Below are 15,950 nucleotides of genomic sequence, written 5' to 3'. Positions count from 1 at the left end.
TAACAGTGCTAACATCAGATTTTTGTTTAAGAATAAAGAGCCATGTAACTCGAGTTCAATCATCAATTAAGGACACAAACCAACGAGCCCTAGAAACATTAGGTATAGTGGAAGAGCCCCATATGTCACTATGAATCAAATGATAAGGATGAATACTTCTTTTATTGCTAATAGGGAAAGATGCACGGGTATGTTTTGCCAATTCACAGATGTCGCGATGGAACTCATAAATATCTGATCTTTGGAACAAATGAGGAAACATTATTTTTAAAACCTTCAAGAGGGATGACCAAGACGTAGGTGATATAGCCAAATGACATTTTTATTCGAAGAACTAAGGAAAGAAGACAAGTTTTTTGGATGGTTCAAGGTGGTAAAGACTGTTCATTTCCTTAGCAAGTCCAATCGTCCTCCCCGAGTCCTAGACCTTAAAAACACAATAAGAAGAACAAAAAACTGCATAGGATTTGAGGTCACGAGTCAACTTTTGAATGGACACAAGACTTGTTGACAGTTTGGGTACATGGAGAACGTTTTTAAGGATAAAGCTAGGTGTGGTATGTTAATCTCCAATCCCTGCAACAGTGGCTAAGGAGCCATTGGCCACGACAAATTTTCTCTTACTTGGCCATGAGGTATAGGTGTGGAAGAGTTGAGATGTGAGGATCATATGGTCTATAGCACCGGAGTCCATGATCCAAGAGTCGGTATATAATTTGTCTAAGACACTTATGCAAACAGGTTTACGTGAAAGAGCCATTGAACATGCTCCAATAGGCTTCTCAAGAGACCCCAACAAGCTTCTCAACTTCTCAATTTTTCATTGCTGAACTCCTTTATTGTTGGATTTTCCTCAGGCTGCAATTCTCAAATTATCTGAACAAAATTGGATTCTTCGGAGGGGTTGAAATTGTTGGAGATGGTGGTTTCAGACATGACTTGGTGAAGAAGAGAAATTCACATTAATAAAAGTTGGAACATAAATACAGCAATGAAGATTGCTAGAAGAAGACTACGAAACCTAGAAAGAAAATACTAGAGCTTTGATACCATGTGGGAAATTAGAGATGAGAGAAAAAAGATTATGTATTTCCACATTTATTTGAATTGATAGTAAACGGTCTTAAATAGAAGATTACAAGGAGAAAGAAAAGATAGAAACAAATATAAGATTACAACGAGAAGGAAAAGATTGGAAACAAACTAACTAATTCACTCAATTAAAGGGATTGACTAATTCCCTCAATTTAAGGGGTTACAAATTGATTTTCCTAACATATTTACAGAGCTTACAACTCAACTACTCTTTGACAATTTAGATATACATTAGTTCCCTCTTTAGCTAGGTGTATATATTAGGGTGCTCATTCCATTTGTAAGTTATCAATTCTTCAAGATTTAATGTGATAGAGAAGGATTTTTTTTTCTACCGCTCGTTCTACTTGTCTTTGGTTCCCCCTTCTATTTTCTTATAGCCTTAACATCTTCAAATTCCCCTACATTACCTTCCACCACAAGATGTTGAGCAATAGGAAACAAAATTCTTCTAGTTTGGTTGTAATTCTAGACCAGTTTTTTGGCCTATGATTTTGCTCCCATATTGACTATTTAGCCCCTTTGCTCCTTTGGTTTTAACCATTCTATCTCTTATATTAAATAACTTTCTTTCTTTCCCAACAAAAAAAAAAAAAAAAAGATCAAATGAACCAATCTAGCAGTTTTGCTATCATTGCATACAATGCAGGCAAAATGTTTGTAGGGTTTGTGCTAAATCCTGGTTAAAGGTGCTTTTGGAAGTTGTTATATAAAAGGTATGTTCTGTTATTGGGAAGAGATGTATATGAAGATCTATTTATGTGAGCTGAGATGTAGCAATGTATTTGGTGAGATGTTATATGATTCTAGTACATGCACAATACTGTACCCAATATTTGCTCATTTATTTAGGTTTTGGTGTTGAACCTTATGAATTTTGTGAGGTTGAGGAGTGGTATGAAGAAATTGGAGCTCCAATGTAGGCTTGGAACTTTCAACAGTTTGGTTGCATGAATTTTGCTAAGCACTTGTGATTTAAGGCGCGTTAACTTTTGTAACACTAGAATGGTTGGAGTAAATGTTTTAAAAGATCCTCTTCATGCATTCCCATCATGAGGCAGAGATACATGAACTTAGAACTAATGTCTTGCCAGTGCCACTGCATTGTTTTTGGAACCAGTGGATTTTCTTGAAAGAATTTGATTTTCTGGGAATGTTTCACATTTCTGTATGGAGTAACACTTTTCAAGTCAATTTGATTGCTGGGAAAGGTAGATTCCCGAAAGATGCAGTGCTGATTCTGAATACTGTCTTTACAGTTCTTGATAACTTACAAATGCTTCTGACACCACTGGATGCATCCATAATTTTAATATTAAATTCCAATTGTACTTCAAGTTTCTCAATTTTCATGACCCCTTATATTGCATGGTGCTGAATGGTAATCCTTTGGATTATGACTCTTAGTTCTGTAAGGCTATTATTTGTGTTGCAATTATTGAATTGATAAAAGAGCCATGGTCAAATTACAGTCCCTATCTTCCTTGTTTAGCGGGATGTGCATTGTTGGAGTTGCTAAATGTTGGGAGGATTCTTCAGCAGGACTATCTCTTGAGGATCCATTCTCCCAACTGACCTTGGACAATGCAACCAAATGTGTAGATGTATATAAAATTAATATTTTCTCCTTGGGAGTATGTAGTACCTATATCTGTCTGGCTTTAGTTTGTCACTCTTTCCTACTGTTTCCTTCTTTGGCTTCATGTATCTAATGATTCTCTCAATCATTGCAATAATTCAAACTTTAAAGAAAAAATGTACAAATATATATAAGTTTGTCCCAGCACTCTTTCCTGAAGTGTGTCTCTTTCTGACAATGCTGTCTTAAGATCCTCTCCCCCATCCCTTCTCCCAGAAAGCAACCACCTTAAATTAGTCAAAGAATTATTGAACAACCTCTCTTAACTTTGCTCTGCAAATTCTAATTCACTAAGGAGTTCCAAAATCATTTCAGGTTGAAGAAGACCTGAGGCATACTTTGAGGCAAAGCCCATCTACACATAGTGAATCAATTGATGCTGCAAGAAGAGGGCTACATAGGTTTGTACCTTTGTGTGTTCCTTGGTGAACTGTATTCCTTCTATTGTTCCCTAGCTTAACATATATTAGTCATGGGAGTGTTGCGTGAATAATTTATTAAGCTTAGCTTACCTCTCACTTATAAAAAGTTTATTCACTTTAAGCCATTTTTCCAGCGCCATGTGTGTGTTATTTATTTGTTTATTTATTTTGCAATAAGGAGATTTATTAGAGTGAACATAACTATAGTTACAAAGGTCTAGAAAGTGAATTACGAAAACCAAACAACAAGTGCTTTGATTTGTTCAGTATACCTGTATTGAGTGGATCCTTTTGTTTCCAAAGCACTAGGATCCTATTTGGAATAGTTTCTTTTAGAGGTTTTGCGAGCCTCATGTCTTATGATGTTTTGTTTTTAAAATAAATTATTCGAGTATTTAGTTAAATAGGATTAAAAGTGTGTATGAAATGGTGAGGTGTTTTGTAAGATATTATATTATTGTAACAACTAATTATAATCATGACATTATTAAATTTGTATTGATAATTATTTTTAATTTGAAATAATATTACAGAGTATATAGTTCAAATCAGATATTTTATAAACCTCTTTTTTATTTAAAAAGTTTGTAATGATCTGTATCCTTCGAACAATATCATGTTTTCATTTTCAATTACAATAATTTACTACTATTATTTTCTAGTCAAATGTCAATAATGATTAACATTCATTAAATTATATATTTGCACATCTTTAATCATTTTATTTAAGAACTTGACATTATATTGTTATGTTACGGATATCATTGAATATAAGATAAAATGTAATAGATATTACTTTTTCACAAGAGGCTATGAGTTGTGCAAGGAAAAACTGGGGGAATTTTTTTTTTTTTTTTCTTTTTGTTGGTTTTTTTTTTTCAATCTGATACTGTTTTAATTTGCTAATTGCTTCCAATGGTCTTGTAAACTCCCAAAATATCTTACTAGACCTATACAATGCAATCATGTTGGCCTTTGTTATATTTTTGGCTGGATTCTTGTACTGCGTAGAATTTTTCATTGTCAATGTATAACTGTTTGATGAAAAATGGAATGTCTTGCCATATGACATGGGATCCTTGACAAGATTCGAGCATTTGATAATTAAGTAACAATTGATGTTGAATAGAAGGCTGATATTGGATGCTTACTTTAATGGTTCAATTCCCGGTGTCAGCCAGTCATATTAATCATTGTGTTCACTTTGTGTTTTTAGATGAATGTGTTTTTTTTTTATGTTAGGTATGGGTAATCATGTCGAGAATATAAAAAATAATATTTTGTATTGAATTGTTGATTTTTTTGTGTTAATAGAATATATACATATTACATATATTGTGTTAATATGTATATATTGTATTTTTTATGATATTTATGGAAAAATCGTGCCACCAAAAAAATAGGTTGGGTGAAGAAATCCAGTATTGACATTGCCTTTTATTATCATGTTTTTATCATTCATTCATCATTTACATTGTTAGCATAGACAATATTAGTTTGTACTCACTCTGCCCCATAACTTTTTTGCAATGTCTGCTTTTGACACGGTTTTTAGGTAGTTAATTTTGGTAGTTTTTTACCATTTTAGCATTATTTTTGTTTAGAATGATTTTATAAATTATATTTATAAGGGTAAAAGAGGGAAAAAAACCTTAGTATAAAGAAAGTAAAGTTGCAAAAATTTTGGGACAGTAGTGGCAAAAGTTTGGGACAGGGGAGTATATTTTAATGAACTTTCTCTTGTTACTATAATATTATTTAGAAATTGAAATTTTACCAATTGCCTTGCGATATCACAAATGTTGCCAGGTCACAGTATATCAGAAAACCTTAATGCTATTTATTCATTATCCATTGATTTATTTTTATCTACTACATTGGATAACATGTATAGATTGTATATTCTTGAATTAATAAGTTATTGATTTTTATGGCGATTGCCCAAATATTGTACTGTAAGTTTGAGAGAATGACTATCTGTGCAACTAGGGAAAAGTTTGGTTATGCAGCTGTAACACACTAAGTTGGCCGTACAAGATGTAGTCTAGTTTTACATTATCAAATATGTAAGGAGGTAACAATCAAAATGAGATATAGATGCGGAAAAATATGTGAATCAGTTATTTTAGGAAACAAATATCTTGTTTCCTTTATGCAGTTGGAGATCCCATGATTCATGGGATAAGGTAGAGGATGATCCCATAATTCATGGGATAAGATTTAGGATATTTTCCTTCTATTTTTATTAGATTTTTTTGTATATAAGTCTTCCTATCCTTGTATGTAAGGTGACATAACTTTTTGAGAGAATTATTTTTCTTCTTCATTTGATTGTTCTATTCAAAATCTGAGATGGTATCAGAGCAGCTCTTTCTTGGGAACTGTTCTTGATTTTGCTAAGGTTTCTTTCCTCCATTCGACCAGCCTTAATTGCTGAGTTTTTTGGACTATTTCTCAAAGTTTATTAGTCCTAATCACCGGAGGCTGCAAGTTATAATATGTCCGACCAACCAAAGACTGCACAGTCCGGGGAGGAAATCCGAGTCCAACATGCCGGCGAACTTCAAGGCATCCAGTTTGCTTATAGACTAAATGGAAAGAACTACCTCAAATGGTCTCAACTCGTCCAAGCAACATTGAAAGGAAAAGGAAAAATTAGTCATCTCATTAAAGATCCCAAATTTGAAGCATGGGATGAAGAAGGCTCTATGATAATGGCTTGGTTATGGAATTCTATGATCCTTGAAATCAGCGATACTTGCATGTTCTTGAATAGTGCCAAGGATGTTTGGGATGCTATTCAAGAAACCTATTCCAAGTCTAAAGATGCGGCTCAGATGTATAAAGTCAAGATGAAAACGATGGCTGCAAAACAAGGGACGAAAATTGTAACTGAGTATGCCAATCAATTAAAATCATTGTGGCAGGAACTTGACCATTACAGGGTAATAAACACCAAGTGCTCCGCAGATGCAGCAGTTCTAAAGGAATTTCTTGAGAAAGACAGGGTTTTATAATTTTCTATGTGGTCTAAATCCAGAATTTGATCAAGTGAGAGTCCAGATCCTTGGTAAACAGGAACTTCCAAACCTCAATGAAGTTGTAGCACTTATTCGAGGAGAAGAAAGTAGGAGGTTTGTGATGTTAGAACCATAAAGTGTTGATAGCGTAGCTATGGTGGCTAATGATACCAAAACAGCCTTGGACCCAGAAAAAATAGTAGCCCTTGAAACAATGAGTATTCAACCTAAGTTACAGACGCGACGAGTTGTCTTGTACTTATTGCAAAAAACCTTGGCATACTCGAGAGAAATGTTGGAAGCTTCATGGAAAGCCCTCAAGCCGAGAGTGGAATAAAGGGGAGACCAATCAAGGAATAAAGGGCCCCTAAACCATGTTGGACGAGTACATGTCGCTACTGTACCACAAAGTGAAGAGCTGTGTGGCCTTAATCAGGAGGAAATTGAGAGGTTAAGGTCTTTAATCAACCGTCTTGAGAAGCCCTCAGGTACTTGTTCATTGGTATTCTGTTAAGTTTAGGCTTCTTTAGGAGTTTGGGCCCAATTGTTATTAACCTTAAACCTAGTCTATAAATACCCCCTCTTGTACTTGTAAAAGATATAGCTGCCTCACAGTAATAAGAAAAGCTTTTTCTGGTTGCCCCCGTGGACGTAGGTCGATAACCCTAATCGGCCGAACCACGTAATTCTTTGTGTTCTACTTTCTTATTTGTGTGCGTGTAAAAATTAATCATAACAAGTGGTATCAAAGCGAGGTTGTTCACTAGAGTCACACTTGTTCAAGAACAGCAAAACACACCGCAATTGGAGCAGGGTAGAACTGTGTCAGAGCAGCGTCAGCCATATCAGCCGTCAGACCCGTCAGCTGTCAGCCCCGTCAGTGCGTCATATCCCGCAGCAGCGTCGCCCAGTCTACTCGACAGCCCTGATCGCCGACAGCACGCTGCAGATCCGTCCGACGCATCCCGCAAATTGCAGAATTCGTATTTGCATGATTAAATCATGTCTGAGGACGGAAAGACCAAGATTGATAAGTTCGACGGAAAAGATTTCGGTTGGTGAAAGGTGCAAGTCGAGGATTTGCTTTGCCAGAAGGATCTGGATTTGCCTTTGACAGGAAGACAAGCAGAGAAGATGAGCGATGATGAATGGACAATCCTTAACAAGAAAGCCTTGTCAGTTATCAGATCTACGCTAGCCAAAAACGTTGGACTTACCATTCTAAAGAAGACTACCGTATATAGGTTGATGAGGACGTTGACAAACATGTACGAGAAGCCATCTGCTTCCAACAAGGTATTTATAAAAAGACAATTAGTGAATACGAGAATGAAAGAAGGTGGGTCTGTTACATCGCATATAAACGAATTCAATACTATAATATCCCGGTTGTTGTCGGTGAATATTAAATTTGATGATGAAGTTCAGGCTTTGCTCTTGTTATCCTCATTACCTGAAAGTTGGTCAGGAATAGTCATAGACGTCAGTAGTTCAGCAGGAAACTCTAAACTCACTTTTGATGGCATCATTGGAGAGGATATACGATGGTGAAATTTAAAACGCCCTGTTGAGCACGGAAAGAAAAGGAGAATGGAAGAGGACGATCAAATTCCAGAAGGAGGGGTTAGTCAAAGCCAAGGAAAGACATTCAATGTTGGAATTGCAAAGAGTATGGGCACTTTAGAAATCAATGCTCAAAACCGCCAGAGCAAAAGAAGGTGAATGCCGCTACAGACAGCTCAGACGATGCACTCATTTCATGTGTTGAGAATTCAACTAAGTCGTGGATTATGGATTCTAGTGCATCATTCCGTGCTACTTTTAGCACGAAGAAGATGAAGAATCTACAGACAAGTAACTTTGGTAAAGTTCGTTTGGCTAATAACGACTCTCTTGACATCACAGGGATGGGTGACATAGATCTAAAGACTCCTTCGGACACGATCTGGACGTTGAATGACGTTAGGGTAATCCCTAATCTTAAGAAAATGCTCGTCTCCATTGGGCAGCTGGATGATGAGAGATATAACGTCATGTTTGGAGGAGGGCAATGGATAATCGTCAAAGGCAATCTCGTAATTGCCCGGAGCAAGAAGAGAGGTACTCTATACATGGTCGATGTCTCTGAAAATGAAGCAAATGCAATAACCAGGAAGCAAAGTCCGTTTGTTTTATGGCACCAACGACTTGGCCACATGAGCATAAAATGAATGAAGATGCTTGTCGCAAGAGTAAAGCTTCCAGATCTAAAGAAGGTGGATTCCGAGTTTTGTGAGTCCTGTGTGCTTGGCAAGAAAAAGAAAGATTCTTTTGTAAAGACGGAGCAGACACTGAAAGCTCAGAAGTTGGAATTGGTTCACTCTGATGTTTATGGACCAGCACTAGTCTCTTCCTTTGGTGGATCAAACTATTATGTAACGTTCATCGATGATTCAACACGAAAGGTATGGGTCTATTTTCTTAAAAAGAAGTATGAAGTTTTCAATACTTTTAAGAATGGAAGACTGCTGTTGAACTAGAAACTAACCTGAAGGTGAAGTGCTTGAAATTGGATAATGGAGATGAATACATCAGCACAGAGTTCACCGAGTATTGTGCTGAACACGGGATCCGGATGATCAAGACTGTCCCAAGCACTCCTCAGCAGAACGGAGTGGCATAAAGGATTATTAGAACACTGAATGAGAGGGTCAGAAGCATTATTGGAGGCCTTCATTTCGAGCTTCAATCATTTGCCTTCCGTATAATTAGTCTTTGTTGTTCGTCCTCCCAGTGTGAACACAATTGGAGCTCATTCGAATTTGTAAGTATTTAATTATTTATATAAATAATATATTAAGCATTATTGCTATCGTAGTCATATACTAATATATTATAATTTATTTTTTTTAGATTCACACGGAAAAACGAAATAGATTGGAGTATAAGAGATTGAACGATTTAGTTTTCGTTCAATACAATCGAAAAATTACGAATAGATTTCAAAAGAAGCGCGATGAAGGAAAAAACTAAAATTCTTTGGTGTTGAGGAATTTGAATGGGATAATTAGTGGATTCTAGACACCAATGATGTAGTTCATTCGGGAGAGGATTTTACATGGAGTCATGTTGATGAAGCTATAGGTGCATCGGCCAATCTTGAACGCCGCAATATTCCTAGAAGGGGAAATATCGGAGATACATCGGGTTCATCAATACAATTATACTCTAGACGTCCTAAGAAAGCGTCAACTTTGGCATTGATGGAGCAAGAATTAAACGATGAAGATGTATCGTTAGATGATGACATTGATGATGATGATGATTTGGAAGATATTCTTAGTGGTAGTGGTGGACTTGAGCTCTTTGATTGTTGAAATTTGAGATGATAAAATTGGCGGTTTAGAGATTCATAGATAGTATTTTGTTTTGTTTGATGATTGAAATTATATTTTTTATGGTATTATATTTCTTTTTATGATTGAAGGCATATGAAACTTTGAAGATTAATAGGAAGTTGATAATGTATTATTTTTACGGATTTATGATATTTATAAAAATATATATATCTATTTAATTTTATACATAGTACGCCGCGTTTGCTATTTTGTCGCCATGGTGGGCGCCACGTCGCCATGGTGGTATGGTGGTCCCCTAGCGCCGCGCCGCAAAAGGGCGCCGTGACAACCATGGTCTTACGAGATGTATCCTGTTTTGCATTTCAGAATTTGTTTATGTTATGATTTTTTGTCTGTTTGTTTTTTTTTTTGGTTTTTAATTAAAAAACATTTAATTTTGTGACTGCAATAACCAAAATTTGCTTTGATAGTGAAGATGGAAAAGATCAGTTTAAGTTTGACGTTATTTACAAGATGGCATCTACTTAATTACAACAGAATGAATGGCATGGCATAGGCAAGCTATATATTTGTCTTTGCCTGTTGGTTTGTTTGTCATGCTGGTTTCATGCTTTAATATTTGAATTTAGTGATTTCATGTATAAGAGTTAAAGATCCAGTGATACAAACATTCACTTTCTTTTTTCTGCTTTCCTTCATCCATTGATGCTTTTCATATATTGTCGAGACCTCGCATTACATCTTGTTAGAATATGAAATTGAAATTCTTTATATCATTCGTAAGAATACGTACATATTTATAGTAATATACAAATCATCTAAATAAGGTAAGAATTCTACGAATCTCTTAAGGGTGCATTTGTTTGGGGGATTGGATTAGATTTCCACTATTCATCCCATGTTTTCACCCAAAAAATATCAAATCAAACACCTATTTTTCATTTTTTATATTATACTAAGAATCAATTTTACATTCAAAATATCACATCAACACCTATTTATATCACATCATACGACTATTCAAATTCAAAATTTTTACTATTCAAATCCCAACTCAAAATCCAAACCCCCAAACAAACACACCCTAAATAAGACAACTACCATAAATATAATATATTTCTTCTAAATATATTTTAAAACATCTCAAATATCAACATCTTGTAGCTAAATCACTTGTTTTATTTCAGGATTGGAACTGTACTTAATTGTCTTGCAACACATTGTTCTACTGTAATGGGACCAGAGGAATCTATAGTTTCTTTGCTTGAAGTGTTGTGGCCAATGCTTGAGCAGCTCCTTCTGTCCAGTCACATTGCAAATTCGAGCTTGTCTGTAGCTGCTTGCAGGACTCTTACACTTGCAGTCCAGGCATCAGGTTTCACTGTTTTCATATATTTTATTTTGGACTAGTTGACCAGTTGAAATCTGTGATGTGGGCTCGATACAATGATGACTGATGACAGATGACCAGATAGTTATCATTAAGTTACTTATATTGCATGCTATCATATCAAATAGATAGGTATAGTGTTATGTTAATAGCTTACCTCTAGTTCTCATGTTGATGATAAGAATGTGAAATTGTGAAAGATAAAATGATACCTCTTACTGAATATTATGGAGGGGTAAAGAGCATAGAGAAATATTAAGGTTGTCTTTAAGATACTAAAAGTTAAATAACTTAACTGTTTATACCTGAGATGAGGTAGGTACTAACTTCAAAAACCCAGGCAAAACTCAAAAACTATCAAATTTTTATGTTCATGACTATTCATGCGTGATAAAATTTCATATGCTAGGTTTCACGATGTAACATAATGCACAGATGTGGAAAAATGTGGGGAGAAAATGGTATTGGTTCAGCAGTTCATTCTATAGAATGAATCTTTTGTTTATCATCAACGTTACAATGTCCTGTTGTATAAATTTTTGTGTCTATATTAATATTTCAAAGTAAGAAGTACACTCTATAGTATCTGACTATCTGTTAAGTTTATTTTCAGGTCAGAACTTCCAAGAACGATTGCCAAAGGTTTTGGAATCTATTACAAGCAATTTCATGTCATTCCAAAGTCATGAATGCTACATAAGAGCAGGTGACATGTGATGAAAATCTTGTCATGTGCCTAAATATGAATAATAGTGAAGGTTAATAAAATCTAATTACAGTTTATGAGTTATCTATACATGATAATGCATAATTAACCAGTAATGTCAAATTTTATTAATATATTAGTTAGATGCTTGCTACTTTGGCATCCGTCAGTTGGAATAAGAAATATACGTTAGTTCTGTAGTGTGCCCTTTTAGAGTGTTCTCAGGTTCTTTATAACTTCCTTTTTCAGCTAGGTTCTGTTGCTTTGTGGTTTTGGGTGTTGCCTCATCTTTTCTATGCTTTTTGAATCTCATTATCATTAATTTTTTCCAGCTTCTGTGATTGTTGAAGAATTTGGTAGCATGGGAAAATTTGGACCTCTATTCATTAGTGCATTCGAAAGATTTACTCACTCAACATCAGTAATGGCTCTTACTTCGTCTTATGTATGTGATCAAGAGCCTGACTTGGTCGAGGCGTACACAAATTTCACATATGCTTATGTGTGCAGTTGTCCAAAGGTGCCTATGTCATGTTTCTTACATCTTTGTATCTGCTGATTACAAACTTTAAAATAAGTAAATATTTTACTAGAGGTCATTGAAGTTTCCTCAGAAATGCATAGCTACCTGCCCGAACTCTTTTTCAATTTACTTTATGTTCTGATAATATCCACCATAATTCCTACTGATATGCATTTCAGGAGGTATTAGCTGCCTCTGGTCCCCTTCTTGAAGTATCATTGCAGAAAGCTGGAATATGTTGTACAGCATTACATCGCGGTGCAGCTTTATCAGCAATGTCCTATATGATCTGTAAGGCTTCTTTTTATTTCTTTCTTTAGTTTTAATTTATTTTTTATTATTATTTTTTAAAGGTATATATGAATTCTTTGTGAAATTATAGATTACATGGTATGAGTGAATAGTCTCTTAGTACGGTAAGAAGTAATAATATTTTATTGGTTAGTGGAATTGTGTAAGAAGTTTTGATATTTTTTCCGTTCTGACTTTATGTATAAATTAATTGTATGTGTAATAGTATGTTTGTAAGTTAGATAAAAGTTAAGGGTACTTTAGTATTAATGTATGATTACTTTTATTAAAATAGGAAATGAATACCTTTTTGTCTACGGATGAAAATAGTAAAAAGAGTACTTAGAGTTGGGACGGAAGGAGTATCATTTAAATTTTCTATATGATTACATCATGTATCAGAACTTGTAACTCGGGTATTTTGCTGTTTGAAAGCTAAATTAGTTGTATAAGGAAGATTGATTGTTTTGGTGTAGCTTCCTATCCACCAGTCTTTCATTTGTTTAAATGCATCAAACAATACATATCACATACCTAATTCTTCCATGAGCTTTTCAGGCTTTTTGGAGATTGGCCTTTCACTTCTATTGGAACCTGAGGCTTCTACCTCTGAATCTGTCCAGGATGTGGTGATAAGGGTCATCTCTCATTGTGGTGAGGGCATTATTTCCAATCTAGTGTACGCACTTCTTGGTGTCTCGGCAATGTCAAGGGTAAATACTCAATTTCTAACACTTTAGGCATGATACATCGTGAGTAAAAACTTCTCTAGCGCTATCTTATTTATCTTAGGAGTATTGATACCCCTTCCATTTGGCAACATGCCTGAAGTTATCCTGTGGGTAGTATAGAAACAATTCATCTAGCTAAGCAAGTGAAGGCTGTCTGGCCTTTTTACTAGATGTTAGTAAGGAACTTTGCTTTTATCTGTGTGCTTTCTATAAGTCATTAGTCTTTCTAAACAAGGTGTAGCAGCTGTCTACCAATTTGAAATATCTTAAGGTGACTATTCTTTGCTAGATTGTCATCTTCTAGCTCCATGGCCCATTTTTTATGAAGAAAATGAGGGAATGCTGTTTCCTAATAGGTGTCAGACCTTGTGCGTTGAACAAGAAACACATTTTATGTTGCTAAAAAATATAATAAAGATGAATTTGAACATTATAAAGTTTTAGTAAAATTAAGCTATTCATAGTTAAATAATGGTCACCGTGAATTTACTATTTTCAATTGATTACAAACATGGCAAAGTATGTACATATAAATATATATGTGTGTGTGTATATATTAAGCTCGATGGGCTCAGTTATGTATTGCCTAATTCATAATACTATCTAACACTCCCTCTCAAATTGGAGCATATAAATTCTAGTCTTTTCACATAAACACCTTATACGAGGACCTGTAAGAAATTTAGTGAGGACAGTGGCAAATTGATCAGTAGAAAGATACCAATCTCAGTTGTGTTGTTCACTCATGAAATACTATACTATAAGCAATATGCTTTGCAGCTTGATTATCATGAAATAATTTCATTTTATAAATATTGACAAACTTGAGTATTGAAAGTATATGCTCAATCCAAATTATCTCACATATGCCAAACCCTAGCCTTGGTCTTTAGCTTTAGCATTAGGTCATGTAAGGATGCTTTGCTGCTTACTTTTTGTTAGATACTGTTAAATATATGTAAATATATTTAATTGGGTCTAATTGTATATTAGGGGCCTAGTCTAAAGTAGTTGTCCAATGTAGACTAGATTTATGTACTTTTATTTATATGTAAATTAGTTTTGTTTTGAATTGATAAGAATATACAATATTACATGGTATCAAAGCGATTATACTAGGGTTTAGGGATCGGACGTTTGGAGGTTGATCTCATCAGTGTTTTTCGTTGGAATTGCTGAAGTCGACGCCATCTCTACAGCTGCCCTCCATCCACTGCTGTCCCACACCTAATCGCGTGTTACGTGAACCTTGTCATCTAGATAGGGACCCACCATTAGCTACAGACTCTCGTTATGATGATTGGTTGAGAGATGATTCCATATTATTCCTCCAAATCAAGAATTCAAGTATAGTGAGTTTAATTACTCCTGTGATACTGTTAAAGAGTTGTTAGATAACTTAGGCTTTTTATATTCTGAGGACGGAAATGTTTCGCGTATCTACAATGTTTATCAGAGTTTTTATCGAGCCGAACAGAAAGATCAGTTACTTCAGGCATATTTCATGAGTTTCAAAAGAACTTATGAGAAGTTAAATATGTTGGCCGTTTAGCCCTGATTTACATGTTCATCAATAACAAAGAGAACAAATGGCGGCGATGAGTTTTTGGCCGGTCTACACTCTCGCTTTGATAATGTGCACTCTTTTTTTTCTACTCTTGTACATGCATTGGTTAGCTAGTGTGATGACACTGTCTCGTCAAGTTAGAGGCATCGGATACTCGTGGTACTTCCACTAGTGGGGGGATCATTTGATATTATTGTCATGGCCTGAACATACTAAGATATTCTAGTTGAAGAATCGGAATCAAAATGTTCATACAACAATTGTGATTACATCTGACAGCAAGTCTCACATTGTTACTAATCTTGCCAATGAGTATGTTCGGCTTACTATGTCCCAAGACAACTTGGTGAAGTCATCTCAGTCAATCAACACAACAACTGAATCAGATAATGAAGAGAAGATAAGTGTCTCATTTTCTCTTCTTCCAAATTGGTCATTGACACTGGAGCAACTGACCACATGACAGGTAACCCGAGCCTTTTATCCTCTATTTCTTCTTGCCATTCATCTGTTAACCTTATGGATAGATCTAATGCCCAAGTTACGCTAATCCTACACCATCTTTCCGGTTGCATTGTGTGTTACTTATCCCTGGCCTTGCGTTCAATTTCATCTCTATTAACAAACTAACTTAAGCCTTAAACAGTTATGTCTCATTCTTTCCCGATCATTGATTGTTATAGGACCTTGTGACGAGGAAGATTATTGGTGAATAACACGTGTTAGAAGGGCTCTATATCTTTGATATCCTACATATATTGAGTATGATTCTCGTGTTGTATGTTCTGGGTACCCACACTCTCTTTGAAGTTCACTGCCGACTTGGTCATCCCTCCCCGTCCTTGTTGAAATAGTTACACCCTTAATTTTATCATGGTAAGTCTTTAGATTGCGAGTTATGTCAGTTTGCTAAGCCCATCGGCTAGCGTTTGTTCCCCGGTCTAGTAAAAGGTCAAGTAATCCTTTTGAATTAGTTCATTATGATGTTTGGGGTCCTTCTCCTGTAGTGTCAAAACCGAGCTTTCGGTATTTTGTTACTTTTGTGGATGATTTTTCTTGAATGACATATATATTTTTATGAAATCTCGTTCTGAAGTCTTCTCTCACTTTTCTATCTTTTGTGTTGAAATTCAAACTCAGTTCAATGTTCAAGTTCGTTGTCTACATAGTGATAGTGCAAAAGAATACTTCCTTGAACAATTTAATCAATTTATGTATTAGCATGGTA

At 35.2% G+C, this 15,950-nt stretch overlaps 1 protein-coding gene across 4 annotated transcripts in view; it reads left to right on the top strand.

The window, feature by feature from the left end:
- LOC127257818 (transportin MOS14) overlaps positions 1-15,950 on the top strand; it is a 48,316-nt gene that overhangs the window by 18,814 nt on the left and 13,552 nt on the right. For 2 of the 4 annotated variants that reach the window (XM_051284290.1, XM_051284289.1), the window contains exons 17-22: positions 3,050-3,135; positions 10,702-10,889; positions 11,518-11,610; positions 11,943-12,130; positions 12,313-12,424; positions 12,983-13,137. In XM_051284290.1, coding sequence (XP_051140247.1) covers positions 3,050-3,135; positions 10,702-10,889; positions 11,518-11,610; positions 11,943-12,130; positions 12,313-12,424; positions 12,983-13,137 — 822 coding nt within the window. The remainder of the gene's footprint in view (positions 1-3,049; positions 3,136-10,701; positions 10,890-11,517; positions 11,611-11,942; positions 12,131-12,312; positions 12,425-12,982; positions 13,138-15,950) is intronic. The other 2 variants (XR_007840128.1, XM_051284291.1) reach the window with 2 other exon arrangements.

Source organism: Andrographis paniculata, unplaced genomic scaffold (genome assembly GCF_009805555.1).
Source record: "Andrographis paniculata isolate CXL003 unplaced genomic scaffold, ASM980555v1 Contig59END, whole genome shotgun sequence".
NCBI classification, from domain to species: Eukaryota; Viridiplantae; Streptophyta; class Magnoliopsida; order Lamiales; family Acanthaceae; genus Andrographis; species Andrographis paniculata.
The sequence above is the reverse complement of the archived record's forward strand: the minus strand, read 5'-3'. Positions and strand labels throughout refer to the sequence as shown.